At 51.1% G+C, this 20,880-nt stretch overlaps 1 protein-coding gene across 5 annotated transcripts in view; it reads right to left on the reverse strand.

Moving 5' to 3' along the window:
• Positions 1-20,880, reverse strand: part of ADAMTS14 (ADAM metallopeptidase with thrombospondin type 1 motif 14) — a 92,209-nt gene that overhangs the window by 53,569 nt on the left and 17,760 nt on the right. For all 5 annotated transcript variants that reach the window (XM_057531366.1, XM_057531362.1, XM_057531363.1 and 2 more), the window contains exons 3-4: positions 13,377-13,533; positions 7,732-7,922 (exon numbers count right to left, since the gene is read on the reverse strand). In XM_057531366.1, coding sequence (XP_057387349.1) covers positions 7,732-7,922; positions 13,377-13,533 — 348 coding nt within the window. The remainder of the gene's footprint in view (positions 1-7,731; positions 7,923-13,376; positions 13,534-20,880) is intronic.

Consider the following 20,880-nt stretch of genomic DNA (forward strand, 5'->3'; position numbering starts at 1 on the left):
GAGTCACTCAGATCTCAGCCCCGTACCCGACCAGATGGGAGACCAAAAAGTTACAGCCAGCTCTCTGCGCCTCGGTTTCTGTGTAAGGACATCAGGGATACTCAGACCTCTCACAGGGTTATTGGGAGACTTGAGTAAACGAGGTCACGTTTATAAAGAGCCTGGCTCCCGGTGGTTGCTCAAAAATGATTCTAATGACTTCTAAAATTATGTAATTTGCAATTGTCTTTTTAATGTATTTTTAATGAATAAATGAAGGCTTTCACTATGGTGTCTTATTTATTTATTTATTTTTATTTTTAATTTATTTTTTTTTGGCCGTGCCGTACAGCATGCAGGATCTTAGTTCCCCGACCAGGGATCGAACCTGGGCCCCCTGCAGTGGAAGTGTGGAGTCCTAACCACTGGACCACCAGGAAAGTCCCCAATTTGCAATTGTTTGTGGACATACAACAGTTTACGTGCTCTGAGGGAAGGGACTACATACATTTTCCACTCTATCTGAGCCCTCCACTGTGGAAGCTATTCTTCTCTCTGCATGCTTCACTGCTTGATTTCTAGGAAGAGATACTGCTCCACCTGACTGCATTCGCAGCAGTAGACCTGGGGGCCCAAGCCAACGCTCCAATCACAGCAATTAGTCCGGGATGACCATGTGACCCAACCCAGGCTAATCCTCCCTAGGAGGGCAGAAAGGATCCCTTTGCCTTTGGGTCCTAAGAGCAGGAAGTGTGAGAATCTGGGGTTGCCAGTGGTCCTCCTTCCTGCCACGGAGAGAAAGCCTGGCTCCTGCTGGCTTATATCACCAAGCAGACAAGCAGGGAGGAGAGGGAGGAGAGGGAGGAGATAGCATCCTAATGGACCTGAGGCCCGAGTCCCTGGAGCTGCCCTGTCCCATAAATCCCTTCTTTGGCTTAAGCTAGTGTGAGCTGGGTCTCTGTCACTTATGACCATAAGAGCCCAGATCACACCCACCCCCATCTTGCCAAATGCCTAGCATAGGGGAGGCCCACTGAGGCAGCGTAGCACCTGGCTCTGAACAAATGAATGAATGACAGCTCAGACTGGGGTTGAGGCCAGCTGGGGAGTGGGGCTCCAGCAAGTCTGTTCTACCCTTCCAGGACCTGCTGCCGTGCTCACACTTCAGTCCAACCAAGAGACATTTAAAGAGAAGCCGAGCAACACAATCCTTAATGCTTCCAGACAGGAAGCTTTCTCTGAGAGATGCGAGAGAGAATGGAGCACGTGGCCCAGGAAAAGAGAGCTCTATGGTCTTCCTCAGACTACCCACTCTCAAGCACTCCTAACTCTAGGCCTTCTCTCCACACCCTACTCCCCAACCAGAATCCAGAAAGGGAGGGGCGTTGGCAGGTCAGCTCTTGGGGAGGTATGGGGGGGAAGGTCCCACCATTTGGTTGCTTAGTCCTGTCACACAGCCAGAATCCAGGGTGTGCCCTTGTGTCCTGAGGGAATCTGCCACTCCTCTAGCTCCAGGAGGGAGGACGCAGCCCGTAAGTCAGGTGCGCCACCAGACTCCCCGCCGTCCATGGAAAGGGCTCTCTACCTGCGACCCAGTCCAGGCCGCAAACTCAGGGAATAAAAATGTGTACTTCCATGAAAACTATGCACTGTCCACAGCACACCTATTGGCCTTATCTGAATCTGATGCCACAGAAGCTACTTCACAACTGACAGCAGTGTTAGGTAACTGATAGCAATGCAAAACTCTTGTCTGCAGACATGTAAATTCTGTCTTCCCTTCCACCCTGTGAAAAAGCCAATTTTGTCTCTATTTGCACGTTTTCGTTTCAAAATTCCTGATCTATAAATGTCTCTGTTCTTTGGGTTCTCTTTTGAATGGCTTGTAACATCTGTCTGGTTCCCTCCCTGAGCAGTGAGTAGAGTAAAATCTTTAACACAACGCCCGCTTTTATTTCTGTGCGAAGAGTCATGATTTTACCTTTTTCTGAGAATTACCTTTTAGCAAACTCTGGGGCTGTGAACAGAGCCCAGCTCACACTCCTGGGGTCTTCAGGATCCAGGACCGAGGGTCCCAGCACCGAGCTCTTCCTAAGGTCTCCCCTGCCCCCTGCCCCCGTCCCGCTCTCCCTTCTGTTCTCCACCTGCTGGCTCCAGGGGCCAACCTGGCTCTGCCATTAATGGGATTAGTACTCAGCTATGTGGTCTTAGGTTGGGCTAGCAATTTATAGAGTCTGGGTGGGTGGTCAAGTGTTCCAGTGAGATGCGTGTGTTCACAGGCAGAGTCACCCGCCCTCCCTCCCTCTCTTTCTCAAACGGCTGCACATGGTAGCCTTTGCTTTTTTATTTATTTATTTATTTATTTATTTATTTATTTATTTATTTATTTATTTATGGCTGTGTTGGGTCTTCGTTTCTGTGTGAGGGCTTTCTGTAGCTGCGGCAAGTGGGGACCACTCTTCATCGCGGTGCGCGGGCCTCTCACTGTCGCGGCCTCTCCTGTTGTGGAGCACAGGCTCCAGACGCGCAGGCTCAGTAATTGCAGCTCACGGGCCCAGCCGCTCCGCGGCACGTGGGATCCTCCCAGACCAGGGCTCGAACCCGTGTCCCCCGCATTGGCAGGCAGACTCCCAACCACTGCGCCACCAGGGATGCCCCAAGCCTCTGCTTTTTGAGTGGCAAACCACATGCTACTTCAGGGATAAAAGAATTAGTATCCAAACAAAGAGGTGGCAAGGGGCAGACTTTCTGGCACCCGTCCCCTCCCTGGGGCTCCTGTAGTTGGAGCTGATTTCTACCCCTGCCCTTCTCTTAATGCTGGCATTGTAGACAGAAATCTGCTGTTTTCCCCTTTTCCCATGCTGGCTCCCTGCTTCTCCCATAGACACCATTCACTTCCACATTTACCGATCACCTATCAGGTGTTGTACTAGACACCTATGCTGTGTGCTGTCGGGTTTCAAAAAAGCCTAAGTCAAAGTTCTCACCCTCAAGGACCCCACCTTCAGAGACTTAGACAAAGAACCACATATACACACACACAAAGACAATACAGCTATAAGAACGCAGAACACATTGCTTGAGTACTCTCTATGTGCCAGGTGTGTGCTAAATACTTAACACATATTCAACCCAACAGCAGACACTATTTTGAAAAACGGAGGCTCTCAGGGATTAAATAGTGTAACAGACACAGACTGGGGTGTCTGGTGAGCTCAGAACAACTTCTCCAGTGACCATGCCTATGTCCAGTCCCTCTCCTCCTTTGGGAAACTCTATCTCCTTCTCCAACATATAGTGATTGGTCCAAAGTGTGGTCATGTGACCCAAACTTAGACCAATCAGAGTCCAGCCCCAGGAACTTTTGCCTGGGAACTCCAGGGGAAACTTCTTTTGTCTCTGGCCAGGGAGCTATGGCAAAATAAGAGTCAGCTTCACTGAAAAGATGCTCAACATCACTAATTATTTGAGAAATGCAAATCAAAACTACCATGAGGCACCACCTTACACTGGTCAGAATGGCCATGATTAAAAAGTCTACAGGGCTTTCCTGGTGGTGCAGTGGTTAGGAATCCACCTGCCAATGCAGGGGACATGGGTTCAATCTCTGGCCCGGGAAGATCCCACATGCTGCAGAGCAGCTAGGCCTGTGCACCACAACTACTAAGCTTGCGCTCTAAAGCCCACGCGCCACAACTACTGAAGCCCGCGCGCCTAGAGCTCGTGCTCCGCAACAGGAGAAGCCACCACAATGAGAAGCCCGCGCACTGCAACAAAGAGTAGCCCCCGCTTGCCGCAACTAGAGAAAGCCTGACTGCAGCAACGAAGACCCAATGCAGCCAAAAATAAATAAAATAAATAAAATTTTTTTAAAAGTCTACAAAACAATAAATGCTGGAGAGGGTGTGGAGAAAAGGGAACCCTCCTACACTGTTCGTGGGAATGTAAGTTGGTGCAGCCACTGTGGAAAACAGTATGGAGGTTCCTCAGAAAACTAAAAATAGTGCTACCATATGATCCAGCAATACCTCTCTTGAGCATATAACCAGACAAAACTCTAATTCAAAAAGATACAGGTACCCCTATGTTTATACCAGCACTATTCACAATAGCCAAGACATGGAAACAACCTAAATGTCCATGGATAGATGAATGGATAAAGAAGATGTGGTACATATATACAATGGAATACTACTCAGCCATAAAAAAGAACGAAATAATGCCATTTGCAGCAACATGGATACAACTAGAGATGATCATACTAAGTGAAGTAAGTCAGAAAGAGAAAGACAAATACCATATGATATCTCTTATATGTGGAATCTAAAATATGGCACAAATGAACCTATCTATGAAACAGAAACAGAATCAGAATCACGGACATAGAGAACAGACTGGTGGTTGCCAAGGGGGAGGGGGCTGGGGGAGGGATGAAGTGGGAGGTTGGGGTGAGCAGATGTAAGCTTTTATATCTAGAATGGATAAACAACAAGGTTCTACTGTCTAGCACAGAGAACTATATTCAATATCCTATGATAAATCACAATGGAAAAGAATATTTAAAAAAGAATGTACACATATGTATAACTGAATCACTTTGTTGTACAGCAGAAATTAACACAACATGGTAAATCAACTATACGTTAATTAAAAAACTGAAAAAAAAAAAAGAGCTTCATGATGCTAATAGCCAGAATCTGTCTTGTAGAGATGTTGGTCAAAGAGAATTAGGATGTCACACAGAGAGAAGGGAACCTAAAAACAGAGTCCATGTAAGCCTCTAGTATCAATTACACTTATAGCCAGCTCCATCCCATCCCTTCCACAACCTGGCCTATTTCTTTTAGTCCTGTTTTTTTTAACCTAGCTTGAATTCGTTTTCCATCACTTACAAGCTACACATTCCAAAGAATACAGGTCCCTTGCCTAAGGTCACACAGCTTACAAGGGGCTGGCTGCATGCCCTCCTAAGAGCCACCTCGCCTCCCGTGTGGCTGGATTATGGGCCCCAGACAGCACAGGCAGCATCATGCTATTTTATTTTCCCACAAATGTTGCCAGGGGGATTGGCATGACCATGGAGTTGACACTTCTGCTCATCAACTGTTTAGTTCCCAGAAATGTGTTACCACTTCCCTCATGAAAGCCATATTATTATCACCAACCACTTACTGGGAGCTTATGCCATGCGAGGTACCATGTTATGTGCTATGCGCCTCATTTAATCTCCCCAAACCCTTGCGTAGTTAAGTATTGGTAGTGCTGGGGTTTTTTTGTTTTATTTTGTTTTTTCGGTTTTTTGTTTTTGTTTTTGTGTTTTTGTTTTTAACGTGGACCATTTTTAAAGTCTTTATTGAGTTTGTTACAATATTGCTTCTGTTTTACGTTTTGGTTTTTTGGCCACGAGTCATGTGGGATCTTAGCTCCCTGACCAGGGATCGAACCCACACCACCTGCACTGGAAAGTGAAGTCCCAACCACTGGACCACCAGGGAAGTCCCCAGGTAATGCTGTTTTAAAAGTGGGGAGGGACTTCCCTGGTGGTCCAGTGGTAAAGAATCCACCTTCCAATGCAGGGGACGCAGGTTCAATCCCTGGTCGGGGAACTAAGATCCCACATGCCACGGGGCAACTAAGCCCGTGCGCATCAACTAGAGAGCCCGCGTGCCGCAAACTACAGACCCCATGTGCTCTAGAGCCCACGCACCACAACTAGACAGAAGTCCACGCGCCGCAATGAAAGAACCCACATGCCGCAGATAAGACCTGAAGTCCCCAAAAAAGGGACACTCGAGAGGGTTGGTGTTTTGGGGTTTTGACTTGCCCCCAAGGTCAAAAGACAGGAAGGGGCAGAGCCAGACTGGTTGATTTCAAAGCCCACGCTCTTGACCAATCCACTAACGTTCCTCCCCACGCATTACTGTGATCATTGTGATTGGCTGCACGTCCGTCACAGCCTCCAAGAACCTTCCATGTTAGACTGAGTGTAAGTTGATCCTATCGCAGCCCTGGCCCCGCTGCAGTCACCTTTTGGTCTGCGTGAGAATGCAGCCAGCCAACTTTCTTACAGGCCTCAGGTGAGAGGACCCTAACCTTAAGGCCAGTGGAGGCCCATGCAGGGGCTGGAAACTTTGGCTTTCTAAAGAGGCCCCACCTGGTACAAATGAACTTATTTACAAAACAGAAATTGAGTCACATATGTAGAAAACAAACTTATGGTTACCAGGCGGGAAGGGGGAGGGAGGGATAAACTGGGAGAATGGGATTGACATATACACACTACTATATATAAAATAGATAACTAATAAGGACCTACTGTATAGCACAGGGAACTCTACTCAATACTCTGTGATGGCCTATGTGGGAAAAGAATCTAAAAAACAGTGGATATATGTACACGTATAACTGATTCACTTTGCTGTACACCTGAAACTAACACAACATTGTAAATCAACTATACTCCAATAAAAAAATTTTTTAAATAAAATAAAAAATAAAGAGGTCCCACCATGTATATATGTTTTCCTTCAGCTCTTACATTCTGGATAAATGTTTATGATAAGCCGTCGAGCTGGGTCCCCTGCAGACTCCAAGGTGAAGGCCCTGCCCTGTTGTCTCCGGCTGATGGGGTACTTGCCTCCTCCTGCCTGAACTCCACAGCACCCTAGTATTCTGAGCTGGGGCCTGACCCCCACGTCACCCCTCCACCTGGCTTCATAAAGGAGGGCCTGCGGTCCTGCCCCGTCTCCCCAGCATCCGGCCGAGGCCTGAGCAGTTCCCACCGTAGGTCCCGCTTGCGCCTAGACCGGTCCCCATCCTCCCAGAGCCACAGCCGCAGGCGCCTCTGACAAAGGCCTCTTGCCGGAAGAGAAACAGTGCAAGCCCACCCCTGACGCTTTCACCCTCCTTTCCCCTGGTCTCCCTCATCTCTGCCCCTTTAGGTCAGAGGTACCCAACTATAGCCCACAGGCCAAATGTGGTGTTGTAAATAGGTTTTATTCAGCATTCTCAGTGGGTTTTTTTATTTTAGCATTTTTAAAAATTGGGCGTTTCACTTAGATACCTCAATTTAAATTTTCCATATAAAAAGTTTTTTAAAAAAACAAAACTGTCTGCATTTCTGACTTTTCTTTAAAAAACTGGCCTTTCTGTGACAAGAGCCCTGCATCTCGGCGTGAGAGCCTCCCGTGGCAGCTGAGCAGTGACCACCCACGTTGGACAGTGCATGGCCTCTCTGCTTCACAGTCTCAAAATTTGCCCATGACCCTCATTTTCCCTGCCCGTCTGATCTCTGTGAACACCCAAGGCCCACACTGGGGGCCTCGGATCCCCCCTAGCAGATTGACAGCTCACTAGCCAGTCTCCCCAGCCTAGGATTGGGCATTTTCTCCAGATGATGAATCTCAGGGAAGTCCCTTCAACTCTAAGGCAAGTGAGGCCCCCAGCCATGCCTGACCCGGGCTCTGAATGTGTCCAAGCCCAGAAGCCACTGGCCACGGGCTCTGGTTTGCCTGTAGGCACCTCAGCACAGGCATGCACAGCTGAGACCAGGCTGCGGCCTGGGATGGACGTCATGCCTGCTCAGGCCCATCTCACCGCGGAAACCGCTGTCCCTCTGGACTAAGGAGCAGGCAGTGACTTCCCCGGGTCTGCCCAGAAAACACCAGGCCCGGGAGAAACTGTCCATCAGACCAGCGCCGGTGGCCCCCACCCCAGCCCCTGCCCCCAGCCCCGGGACTCGGGGACACTCACGATGTTCATGAGGGTGAGGACGTAGTTCTGCACGTGCTCCTTCCCGTGGAAGCGCACCACCGAGTCGTCCACCGCCAGCAGCACCTCCATGCTGTAGCTGCCCGGCTTGGCATGTCGCCGCTTCCGCTCTGCTTCTCCCAGCCGGTCCCCCACCAGGCCCAGCATGTTGGGAAGGTCACCCAGGCCAAAAGCTGGAACCGGGACGGGAAGAAACCGAGGTCAAACCCACATAAGGGACTGTCACCGTGACGCTGCCTCTGTCGTGTGTGCCTCTTTCCCTGCCTCTGAAAGCCAAGGCAGCATGAGGGTTTGTGCCACACCAGGTAACTGGGGGGCAAGAGCCCTTTCCCTGGCGTGAGGACACCGCGAGAAAATGAAGAGCAGAGAAGCGAGAACTGGCCCGGGTTCCAGTTCCTACTGGGTCCCATCACCCTGTGCATCCTAGCCCAAGCCCCGCCGCTGCTCCAGGCTCCCCTCCCCTGCTATGACATGGGGAGGGATAATCCTTGATCTCTTGCCCCACAAGCTTGCTGTAAAAATCAGAGGTGGCACTGGGTGTAAACATCTTAATAAAGGAAAAAAATTGTGATGTTACCGTGGCCTATGCGGGGCATTTTAGGGACCCCTGGAGCATGCCCTGTGCCCCTCAAATCCCTCCAAATCACCGCCAGCAACTCCAAATTTCACCATCACAGCTTTGGCCTTTTGGCTAAAAGCAAAATATTTATTTTTTAACCAGCATTTATTAACTTGTATGATGTTATCTAGGAGTTGTCGAACTTTTTCTGTAAAGGATCAGATAGTAAATATTTTAGGTTTTGTGGGCCTTCTGGTCTCTGTCTCAGCCTTTCAATTCGACTGTTGGAGCATAAAAGCAGCTACAGAAAATATGTAAACAAATGAGTCTATCTAGGTCCCAATAAAACTTTATTTACAAAAACAATGGTAGGCCACATTTGGCCCATGGACTTAGTTTCTGACCCTTAATCTAATCCAATCCAATCCAGTCCTTACAACAACTCTGTCAGGTTATCGACCCCATTACACAGGCAAACAAACTAAGGTTCAAAGTAGTGTGTCCATGTCTGTCTGAATCCAAAGGCCTTGCTTTGAAACATACTGCTACTTAGAAAGGTAACAACACCTCAAGCAGTTATCAGTCATTTACACCATAGCCTGAATAAGGACTGGAGCAATATCTGTTGGGGCAGTGGAGTGAGGGTGCATGAGGACACCATAGGGAAAGCTATGAAAGCAGGACAGGAGGCTGGGGTCCCTCGAGAAAGCTTCAGCTGAACTTAATGACTTTCCTGCCATCCTACCCTGAAGCTCTGATACTTGTGCACTGATTTCTAAGACTATTCATTTATCCACTGTTATTTGAGAACCCCCCCCACCCCCAAGACTGGGCCAGGGGCTGAGGCTGTAAAGATGCCACCACTACAATCCCAGCATGTATCCAGAGGTGTGGCTGCAGGAGGGTCCCCACACTTACTAGAAGGGTTGAGGGAGGGTGGGTGGGTGATGAAGGCAGGGCCCTGTCCTTGAGTCCCCCTGCCTAGTGCAGGTGACAGATAAGAAACCAGATGGTATCAATAGAGTAACGTCAAGGGCTATAGTAGGACTGACTAGGGCAGGCTTCCACACCGAGACCCAAACCGGGACTGGGGAGCTGGGGAAGGGCACATCTGAGCTGGCTGGCGGGGAGCAGGAGACAACACGGCGAACACGGGGCCCCGAGCAGAGGGAGCTGCACCTGCAGGGTCTACTGCGAGTATAAGGAGACACCGCCCACAGTGCGGGTGACCCTCAGGAATGAATCAACGGACACCCAAGTTCTGCCTCTAAGCCTCCATGCACATGGGTACTTCAGGGACTGAAATCTGAGCACAGGGCAACAGGGAACCACAGGGCTCCATGTTACTGTTTCTGTTTTCCCTTTGGTTAGTAGTGCTATCGTGCAAAGGAAGGAAAGCACTCGATTTAAGAGTTGGGAAAATGGGGACCTCCCTGGTGGTCCAGTGGGTAAGACTCTGCGCTCCCAATACAGGGGGCCCGGGTTCAATCCCTGGTTGGGGAACTAGATCCCACACGCATGCCACAACTAAGAGTCTGCATGCCACAACTAAGAGTCCGCATGCCGGGCTTCCCTGGTGGTGCAGTGGTTAAGAATCTGCCTGCCAATGCAGGAGACACGGGTTCAAGCCCTGGTCCGGGAAGATCACACATGCCGTGGAGCAACTAAGCCCGTGCGCCACAACTACTGAGCACATGTGCCTAGAGCCCGTGCTCCTCAACAAGAGAGGCCACCGCAATGAGAAGCCCGTGCACCACAACAAAGAGTAGACCCTGCTCGCTGCAACTAGAGAAAGCCCGCGCGCAGCAACGAAGACCCAAATGCAGCCAAAAATAAATAAATAAATAAATCTATGGGGAAAAAAAAAAGAGTTGGGAAAATGAATGGCCACTGGCCTAGTGGAGAACCAGAAGTGGGCAGCCGGCCCTCTGAACAATGCACAGCCTGGTGAGCAGGGCTCAGGCTGGTGCCCACCCTCACTGCCCCTGAGGCCAATGCCTCTCTCCCTGCAGGTGACACTGCACCAGAGCTCCTGGTGGCCCTGCTGTCTGAGTCCAACAGTGAGTGCAGCAGCCCAGAGACAAATTCCTGGGAGGGGAGAAGACCCCCAGAAGGGGAGGAGGAGGGGCAAGGGCTCTCTCCATGGAGTGAGTAGAATATAACAGCCACTTCCAACACATGAACAGTGCCTGGAGATTTCAGCACTGCAAGTGAAACGGGGAACTGGACCCTTCACAGCTCTCCCTGCCAGGCCTGTCAAAGGGAGGCTCAGAGAGGTTACCTGACTCATCTCAGGTCATACAGCAAGTTCATGGCAAAAGGCCAGAATGTAAACCCAGACCTGCCACTCCCCATTATCACACCCTAACCGGGTCCACCCAGGTTTCTCTCTCAACAAAAACAGTAAGGGGCATTGGGGAGGGCCTGCTGACATCAGCTATAGACCTTGGAGATGTTCCAGTCACACCCTCTTTTATGTGTCTCTCATCCTTCGGGCCAGACATAGGGAATCCTCAAAGCGAGGAGGGGTGAGGGCAGCAGGTCACTGGGAACTTTCAATGAGCCCACCCAAGAAGCCCCATGAGAATGTAAAGTGGTGCAGCTGCTTTGAAAAACAGTTTGGCAGTTCCCCCAAAAGTTAAACACAGTGTAGTCATAGGACCTAGCAATCCACTCTTAGGTATATATGCAAAAGAATTGAAAACATATGTTCACACAAAACCTTGTACAAGAATGTTCATAGCAGCATTATCATAATAGCCAAAAAATGGAAACAACCCAAATGTCCACCGACAGATGAACAGATAAACAAAATGTGGTCTCTCCACAGGATGGACTATTACCCTGTCATAAAAAGGAGTAAAGTACTGATACATGCTCCAACATGGATGAACCCTACATGCTAAGCGAAAGAAAGCCAGTCACAAAGGCCACAGACCTTATGATTCCATCTATAGGGGATGTCCAGAAGAGACAAATCTCCAGAGAGAGAAGATCGATTGGTGGTTGCCAGGGGGTTGAGGAGAGGAAAACGGGAGTGACAGCTAAATCATGGGTATCAGGTTTTTTATGGGAGTGATGGAGGTGTTCTAGAATTAGATAATGGTGATGGTCCCACAAAATTGTGAATATAGTAAAAAAAAAAAAAAAAAACCAAAAAAAAAAACAACCCAGACTGAATTGTATATGTTAAAATGGATTTTCTCTCGATTAAGAAAAAGCAGCAGCAGCCTTAAGCCCCAGCCTGGCCAGGGGATAAGCTGCCCTGGCGTCTGGCAGCCCTGGCCCCCAGCCGAGGAGCCAGAACTCTGGCAACAGGCACATATGGCCTGTTGGCATCCAGGCCCCAGGGACCTGGATGGTGGGAAGGCGGCTACAGAGCAGGACTGAGGGTCGGAAGGGGGCTACAGAGCAGGACTGAGGAAAGGACAGCATTAGGAGCATGGGAACGTCCAGGGCACAGCCTCCAAGGTCAAACCTTTCATCGTAACCGAGATGTTAAATGGAGACAGCCGCATCCAGAAACACTTCACAAACTGGGCTCAGATGCAACGCTGGCCTTAAATTAACAGAGTGAGTGAGTCACAGGTTTTCAAGAAAGTCCCCTATCACCCTTGTCTTTCTAAGGAAGGACCCACATGGGCCAAGGGCATGACGCCACCCACAGGCCCACAGGAGGTTCAGCCGGGCAGCCTGATGACAGGGAGTCAAAGCAGCATTCGGGGCCTGAACCCCACCCTGAGCTCAGCGGTCTCGGCCTCCCAGCCAATGACCGTGGTGGTGGACTGTGTGGTCAGTTCCAGGCTCACAGCCCTGGAGTAGGACTTCCCCAAGGTCTCTCCCCAGAAGGGAGGATTTATGGTCTTCTGATTCAGAACTGGCCTCAGATAAAAATGGAGCCCGAGGGAGACTTGTCATTCCTCCCAGCCATGGTGGTGGGAATGGTCACCACCTGCTCCTGAAACCCTCCCCAGCCCCCCGAGGCTCCGCCCAGTCCCTCAGCTCCCCCCCCAACCCCCGCCAGGCCTGCAGAGCCCTCCACCGTCCCGACATAAGTGCAGCATCACTTATGAGCAACAGGGGGAGAGCAGCTGGGGCTTCAGAGGAGGCATTATACGTGGGGACAACTGGTTTCCAGGCATTCCTTCACACTGGGCCCAACCCCGCCAGGGCCCAGGCAGGAGGGTGTGGTCACTCATGGCCAGATTCCACCCAGGGTCTCATGTCCTAGTGGCCAAAGGGGCTTCGAGACAAAGCTCAGTCAGATTATGACCAGCACAGGCCGCATCCACTGCTTCATTCGCTCAACCACGTGTCCTGAGTAGGCGTGCAGGCCAGTGTGCAGGCTCCGGTGCTGGTCACTGGGGTGCAGAGACGCCCCTCTCAGGGCTCTCACCCTAACATGGCAGCAGTTACCTTAATAACAAGACCGTGATAAGAGCAACCATTCATCAAACACCTACTACATGCTAAGCTCCATGCTGGGATTTCTATACACACTATAATACACACAGCCTTAGAGGTAACAATGATCTCCCCCACTTTACAGATTAGAAAAAGAGGCTCAGAGATGTTAAGTAACTTGTTGGGGTCACACAGTAGACAGTGTTGGAGGTAGGATTTTTAAATGGTCTGTTGGACACAGAGCTGACCCTGGTGGCCTGACCCCAGGCAGTCTCCCTACAAGTGCCTTAAGAACCTCCTTCCCGTGGTTCCCAGGGGCTGAGATGATTTTCAGGGGGAAGAGCTAACCGCAGCCATTCCACCTTCTGCCTTGGCAGAGAAACAGCCTTGCAAAGCAACACTGAGCCCCTCAGAGACTATGGAGTCCCAAGGACTACAGTTCAGGGGACTCAAGTACCCTTCTGGCCCCCAACTCCAGCCTGTTATGGTAGCCCCTAAAACCCAGTGGCATTTCTCTGCTGGTGCAGTAGGTCTACATGGCTCAGTCCCATTATACAGCTGAGAAGACTGAGGCCAGGAGTTGAGAAGTTCAGGCCAGAAGTTACCCAAAAACACCCCCGAGGTGTGGACGGAGGTAGAGCTGGGGGCCCCGCCTACAGCCTACCTTCATTGTGAAGGTCCCCGAGAGGCTCTGTCCACGCCTGCTGGACGACTTCCCGGCGGTACACCACGTGCATCCTCCCGCTGGCCTCCGTCTCCTGCTGCCCCCGCTCCAGGGGCTCAATGAAGTAGTCAGTGCTGTCTGTGCGGATGAGGCCCGCCTGAACCAGGGGCACAGCGCGCAGGAGGAAAGAGGGGGAGAGTGAAGAGATGTGAACACACGGCAGAATGGGTGAGCGTGTGTGACCGCAAACGAGTGTGACTACACGAGTACAGACTCTTCCTCTAGGGGCTTGGGGGGCCCTAGGATGCCAGCAGGGACATGGGAGAGGGTGCCCACTGCAACATGCCCATTGCAAGCAGAGCAGATCCACTTCCACTGTGTTGTACACTCACGGGGTTCCACGTAACATTTCATTTAAACAAAGGGTTCCAGGGCTTAAAATGGCAGGTCACTGTCACAAGGACTAGGTACACACACCAAAGCACCCCAAAGTGCTATCACTATCCTGCGGATTTGCCTTTATCTACAGACAGACAAGAAGGGAAAGTCCTATCAGTAAAGGTTAATTATCCCTACCTAAGGTGGGCACTGGACCCCAACTCCAGTACAAAGCGCTGTTATTTCAGATTTAAAGCATGTGTGCATACACACCAGGGAGGGCAGCTCATGTTTGCTGACGATAAACGAGCCAGGACAGTGCCCCAGGAGTGTGTGCTCTGTTTTTACTCTAATTTTTCGCCTGCATCAAAACAGGTCCCTAAAAAAAAAAATGAAGTGTTGGCCTTGGAAATAAAAACATAAAAATATAACCTTGGCCAAGCCCAGCCAACTATTAGGTCCCAATGAAGGCAATATTCACAGGGGCCAATGAAACATGTAACTGGATGTGTGTGAATAGACGTGGTACAGGTCCCCTACCTACCACCCACACATCAGCTCTATAAAGCAGTAAGAGACACCCATCATGGTGCCTGGAAAATAGGAGGCAAACCTTAAAAAATATATACTTGTTGAATTCCTTCACTCATTCGACAAATACCTACGGAGTGCCTACTACATACCAGCCCTGCGCCAGACACTGGGAACGCAGCTGTGAACACAAAACAGGGAATGAAGGAACCATTTTTATAAACCTTCCCATTTGAATAGGAACTGCCTCTTTTTAAAGCAGCCACTACTGTGTACAACAAAATTCCACCAATTGTCCCACCTCAGCCTGTTTTGAGCTGGCTTCTTGGGGAACCCCCTTCAAGGCGTCCTGAGCACACAACACCGAACTCCCAGCAGCAGCCCATCTTCTTCCGTCCCTTCCTGCTATGTCTCTCCATCAAACTGCAAACACCATTTTGGATCAAATCCAAGATGGACTTCTGCTCCAATCAGGAGGCCAAAAAACGTTCTAGGGAAAATAGCCAGCATTACCCGAATAAGTTTGGGGCTTCCCAAGGTAACCATTTTATCAGGTGACACTCAATTGTCTGCAAAAGTTCTGGTCTGCTTACTAAAATGACAATGTCAAACTCTATATTAAGCACACGTCCTTTCATTTAAAGCGCTGTCCCTTTTTTTACTTTTGCACCTGCCATGTGCCCAGGGCAGGGAGAAACAGATAAATAAGGCCCAGCCTTTGGCTGTGAGTGGCTCATTGTCTGGATGGAGGGGCCCACAGAGGAGCAGAGGGTGACCAAATTTTTGGGCTCGGCGCACTGGCGGATATACCTGAGGGACAGGTATCCATCAGGCTCTCGGTTGTAAGGGGCAGAAATTCAACTTGAACCCCCTTGGACCAAAGGGGAGCGTGCTGGCCCCTGGACAAACCATGGCAGGTGCAGGCACTGGAAGGGAGGGGCCCAGTGCCCTCAGCTCCCTCTCCACCCTCCTCATGGGCCGCTCTGCATCAGCTTCATTCTCCCCGACAAGGCTATGTTCTTAGAGGTACATCTCTGCTCTGACACCACAGATAAGCAGGCTTTCCTGGCATAGTCCCATCCGGAACAGCCCAAGGGAGACTGTGGTTGGTCCGGCCTGAGTCACAGGGTCACCCTGGGACTGGCAGTCTCCGCTCGACCTCCATGGCCAGCGGAAGGGTAATCAGTGCATCAGAAGAAGGCAGAAAGTGACAGGGTGGCAAAAGAAACCTACGTGAGCTGGAAAGGGCACAGCAGGTAGGGGACCCGGGCACAGGTGTGCAAGCAGGAAGGGCAGTGTGGGGCTGGGGACGCATTCAGGCTCGTGGGCAGAGGCTGAGCCAAACCTGCGTAAGTGATGGTCAAGTCAAAGGGCCTCTGCCACTGTGGACCCAGAGAGTCCCCCGAAGGAAGCCGTCTTCCAGGGTACACAGGGCTGCAGGATGGGAGGGCCCAGGGCATTCCCCCCAAAGCGACTGTAGCTCGGCTGCCAAGAGAGACTCTCTGCCAAGCCCCACGCCCATCCATCCCATCCCAACTTCTGTACCCCTGTCTGATACCCAAGGGCACTGTTGCCACCCCACCGAAGCCCCCCGGGACCAAGCAAAGCAAGAGACCCTCACAGCACAAGTCAGACAACCTGTGCTTCACCCAGGCCAAACGCACACAAACCCAGGCTCACTGAGGGCTGTAGCTGCTCTGTTTCTCTCTGCCCATCACACCTCTGGAAACAGCCTGGCAGAGAATTCTCCAGACCAGGGGGCAGGAGACTCCATTCAGCTACCGCCCCCCGCCCCCGACACTGGGTCACTTGATCACAGCCTCCCCCGTTCAGGGACTTGGTTAACCCACTACACAGAAGGATTTTTCAGAATCTCGCATTCCCTGCCTCATCACCCACTGGGTCCCTGTGGCCGCCAGACCTCAGTGCCTCATATGAGGGATGCAGGTTCCAGAATAATGCGCACAGCATAGCGCTGGGCTGCAAGGCACTACCTTCCAGCCCACCCCTCCCTTTCAAGATGGCCATGCCTGCCCCAGTCTGAGGCTTCAATACCCTGACAACATCCCCAGTCAGGGGACCTCTGACATTTGCTTGGATGCCTCCAGTGACAGGGAGCTCCCTCTCTCAAGATGTAACCTATTCTGTGTGGGGACACTCGTAATGGCTTACTGAGTTGAAACACACTTCTCTACATTCCGCCCTTTATGAACAGTCTTATTACCACTGCTATTAATAACAGTACCTGCCACTTACATTTACACATCTTAATTCATCTTAACGACAACCCTATGAGATAGGCACTAATATTAGACTCATCTCATGGATGAGGAAACAGAGGTTCAGAATGGTTAAGTAACTTGCCCAGAGTCACACAGCAAGTAAGGGACAGCACTAGAACAACAGCCCAGCCCAGCTCTAGGCTCTGCCCAGCTAGAACCACTAGGCTCTATTACCTCAGGCCACTCGGGCCCTGCTCCTGCCCTGGGGGCCCACTTGGAGCATTCTTTCATAGGAATGTTTCAAAGGAAACATTCTTTCGTAGTCCCGACTGCAAGTCCCTGGGCCTCTGGTCTGGCCTTGCAGAGCAAGCCGGATATTCATTTCCCACCTCTGGACGAAAACGCTCGATGGAAGCCGGTCCACCTCCCACCACCGACGTGAGGATGAGGAGAAACTTCAGCACACAGCCTTAGGAGGAGACCCCTCCCACTGCCTGCTGACCACCCTCCACGCACACACCCGAAAGGATTCTCACCGCACACCGCACACACCGGCTCTCCTCTGCCAGACCTGGAAGCCCTGGGATTCCTGGCACTGGTCTAGCCCCCATACCCTCAGCCCTCTCCCCAGGGAAGAGTTAAAAAGAACCCCTATTTTTCCACCCAGTGAACTGTTTAGGGCAAAGACCCAAGCCCTGTCATATGCAAGGGCTAGGAAATAAGTTTCAAAACTAGGAAATAAGTTTCAAACCTCTTTGTAACTGCAGATCCCACCAGCCCCACCTCCACCCTCCCCACCGCCCCCCACTGGCATCCAGATCAGAACCTCCCTAGTGATCATCCTCATCTATTTAGGGCATCATGTCCAGGCCTTGGCAGCTCTGGGCCACGTCTGGGCTCCCTCTTGGCCTCCGAGACCCTCCTCCTGGAGAAGGGATGGCAAGGCAGGCCCGGCCAGTTCCTCCCCGCGGCCCTCCGTTTCCCCGTCTGCACCAGGAGAGGTTTGGCCCAGGCTCCCCTCCAGCGCTGCCCTGGCCAGGAAACCAGGCACCGCTCAGGGCAGACACACTGGCAACGGGAACCTTCTGGCTTTCTGCCTCCTCACCAAATTACTCCCGTCTCTCAGTTTATGAGATGTTTATATTTCTGACAAGTGGTGGCTAATTTTAAGCACTAAAATCAAATCAAATTTCTGTATAAGAAATCAAGAAAGGGGGAGTAAATAAGTTCTGGTGGAATGGAAAATAAACGTCAGCTGTATCTGTTTTCACCCATAACTTATTCTTCTGGAAACAGTAAATAAGTAGGAAATATACTCCAGAAAGATCCTTCGTGCAATAAAAACAACAACAAACAGCTGATTATATCCAATTGAGCCACAGACTATATAGGCCTTCAGGCAATTTCTCTGAATGGAAACCCACCAGTGGGCAAGCCTGGCCGCCTCAGCCCTGCTCTAGACCCTTTAATGCAGCTGCTCCTGAGGACTCCTTCCTGGCAGGTGTGTGGCTGAGGGAGGGGCCTGTTTGAATTTTCCAACATGGCTGTGACACTGTTTTGGTTGCAAAGGTGACAGCTTCTTCTGCGTCTTCATCCACAGGCCTTCAGGCCATGCTAACTAAGCTTTTCCAGTCCAGCTTCCCCTCAGGCAAAAACCCCAAATCCAGAGTGTAATTCCAGGGCACCTGAAGGAGACAAGTGAGGACAGGGTAGGTGACTGCTGCCTTAGAAATCACCTGTGTCCTGCCGTGAGTCATAACTGAAGAGTTCAGTTGGTTACCAGCAGCTGTCTGTCATCAGGGTGAGGTCCCAAATATTTCAGCAGATAACTGAGGTCATACTATTTTGAAATTCGTATGTATGTGGGAATGTGTATATATAAACGTGTTTATTCTAAAATTGCACGTACTTGCATGTAAACTGGGAGGCACAGGTAAAATGAGCCAACAAACAGATCTCCAGGGAGGCCAGAGATCGAGATCCCAAAGGACACCTTGGACAGTGCAGAAGTCCAGACTTGGACAAGGGCAGGGGTCCATCTGTGTTGAGTCACGTGCAGAGACAATGAGCAAGGACCCAGCCTGGGGTCCACGCGGGGCCAACGGTTTGGCTCTGAGAGGACAGCTGCAGGCCCTCTGGGAAAGGGGAATCCCGAGCCCCCTTGCTGCCCCCTCAGATTGGCCAACCTTTGTCAAATGCCCAGAAGGAGGGCCCATTTCAAGATGGCGGCTGCAGTGGAGCCAGCTGAGGTGTGGGCCAGGTCTCCCCTTCCTTCTCCTTCCAAGGCCGGCCTATGTGGGGCCTCCCCAGCAGGGAAAGAAGCAGAGCAGGCCACCGCCAACCCTACCATCCTGCCACCTCCCAAGGAGAGTGCATTCTCGGGCCTGAACTTGTTCTGGAAATTCCATTACGAGGGTTTTACTGCCAGCTGTGCTGTCTCAGGTTCTAGGCTTCCAGCAAATTCAGATTGAAACTGCTCCACTGGAGGAAACAAAAGTAAACCCAGCAAGTGGAGGCTGGGTGATGCACACACTGGGAACGGCATGAGAATCAGAAGTGGCTTCCGCTAGGCTCGCCCCCAACAGAGCCACCTACTTCTATCCCCAGCCACTGCCAGCCAGGCTGCGCCGAGATCACATCACCTGCTACAACCTCAGAAACGTTGATTGCGGGTGTCTCCTTCTCTCCCCCCACCATCCTGCTCACCTAACTCTAGCACACTGGCTCCAGCTACGATTAAACTTCATCAAGACCTCCAACACATGGCCCCACCACTCTAGCACTGTCAATCCCCCCTCCAAGTCCTCACTTCTCCTCTCACCACCTTGGACTTCTCGATCCAGACACATAATAGTTCTTGTGCAAACACCCATAACTCTCTCCTGCCTTTCCCTGCATCCTACTCTCCCAGATAAGCCTCTGCTCTGGTTCAACCCAAGCCGCCACCCACTCCACGTCTGCACACCGATGGAGAAAATGCACACGGTGCCCACTGGTCTCCCTTGGAATCAGTGTCCAGAGCTCTCACGTGAGCACGATGCAGGCAGCGGATTCTGCAGCACTGCCCCGTTAAACTGTGTTCCCGTTTTCCCATTGGCTTGGACATCTAACACTGGTCCCGCCCCCACCCTCTCCTGTTTTCAAGGAGAAAACAGACACCATCAGGCAGGCTCTCCCACCACCACATGAACTCCCATAGCCGTGCCCTGTGCTCAGGACCACCCCCTTCTCACCGCCTCAAGACTTAACTCCTGCAATTAGCATCCCTCTTTCTGGCATCACCAGGCCCTCCCTCTCTCCTGATTCAGTCTCGTTGACATGTATTGATAAGTGCACTTGAGGACCTCCCATCTATGAAATTCCCTCCCAGCCCTGTCCAGCTACTGCCAGCGTCTCTGCTTCCCTCCGCAGCAGAAAGAGTTGTCCACACTCACCGCCTGCACCTCCATGCCTCGCCTCTATCCACACCACAGGGGCTTCTAGAACCACCACTTCCTGGAAACTGCTCTCATCACAGTCACCTGTGAACTCATGTGGCCAGAGCCAGAAATCACTTCTTCGTCCTGGTCTCACTCAGCTCCTCCAGCCACACCCATGCTCCCTGGGGATTTCTCCTGATCCTATGGGGACTATGTATTTGCAGGTAACTCCGAAATTACATCCTCAGCTCTGACCCCTCCCGAAATTCCATGTAAGACTGTCCAACAGCCTCCTTGATAGAGACCCTGGGCTTCTGCTGGGCACCACAAACTTTAAAGCAGACTTGCTCCTCCTCCCCATGCTCCCCCATCTCAGCAAATGACACTATCTTTTCCCCAGTTACTCAAGCCAAAAATCAAGGGGAGTGGTGGGCCCAGGGATTAGGTTTTTTTCAAGTCCTTCCACCTCCCCAGTGGTTAAGTCAGTTCAACTGAAAGACACACCCAACATAACCTGCAGGGACCAGACCCTCTGAGGGATCATCGTGGGCCATTGCCTCTGATTCACGACGAACGTGAGGGGGCCAGTGCCACCCCACACACCCCCATAGCCTGAGACCATCGTTCCCTCTCTCAGTAGGTCTTTACGAAGCATCTACTGTGTGCTGGGCTTGGGGGAGGGGGGTGCAAAAAGATATGAAACCAGCCTCTGCTCTCCTAGTGAGGGACTTGCATCTAATATAGGTAAAGAACTCTCACTGCTCAATAAGAAGAAGACAACCCAAGTTAAAAATGGGGAAAGAATCTGAGTACACATTTCTCCAAGGAAGATATACAAATGGCCAATAAGCACATGAAAAGGTGCTCAACATCATTAGTCATTAGGGAAATGCAAATCAAAACCACAATGAGATATCCCTCATACCCACAAGGATGGCTAGAATCAAAGAGTCA

Source organism: Balaenoptera acutorostrata, chromosome 16 (genome assembly GCF_949987535.1).
Source record: "Balaenoptera acutorostrata chromosome 16, mBalAcu1.1, whole genome shotgun sequence".
Taxonomy (NCBI): Eukaryota; Metazoa; Chordata; class Mammalia; order Artiodactyla; family Balaenopteridae; genus Balaenoptera; species Balaenoptera acutorostrata.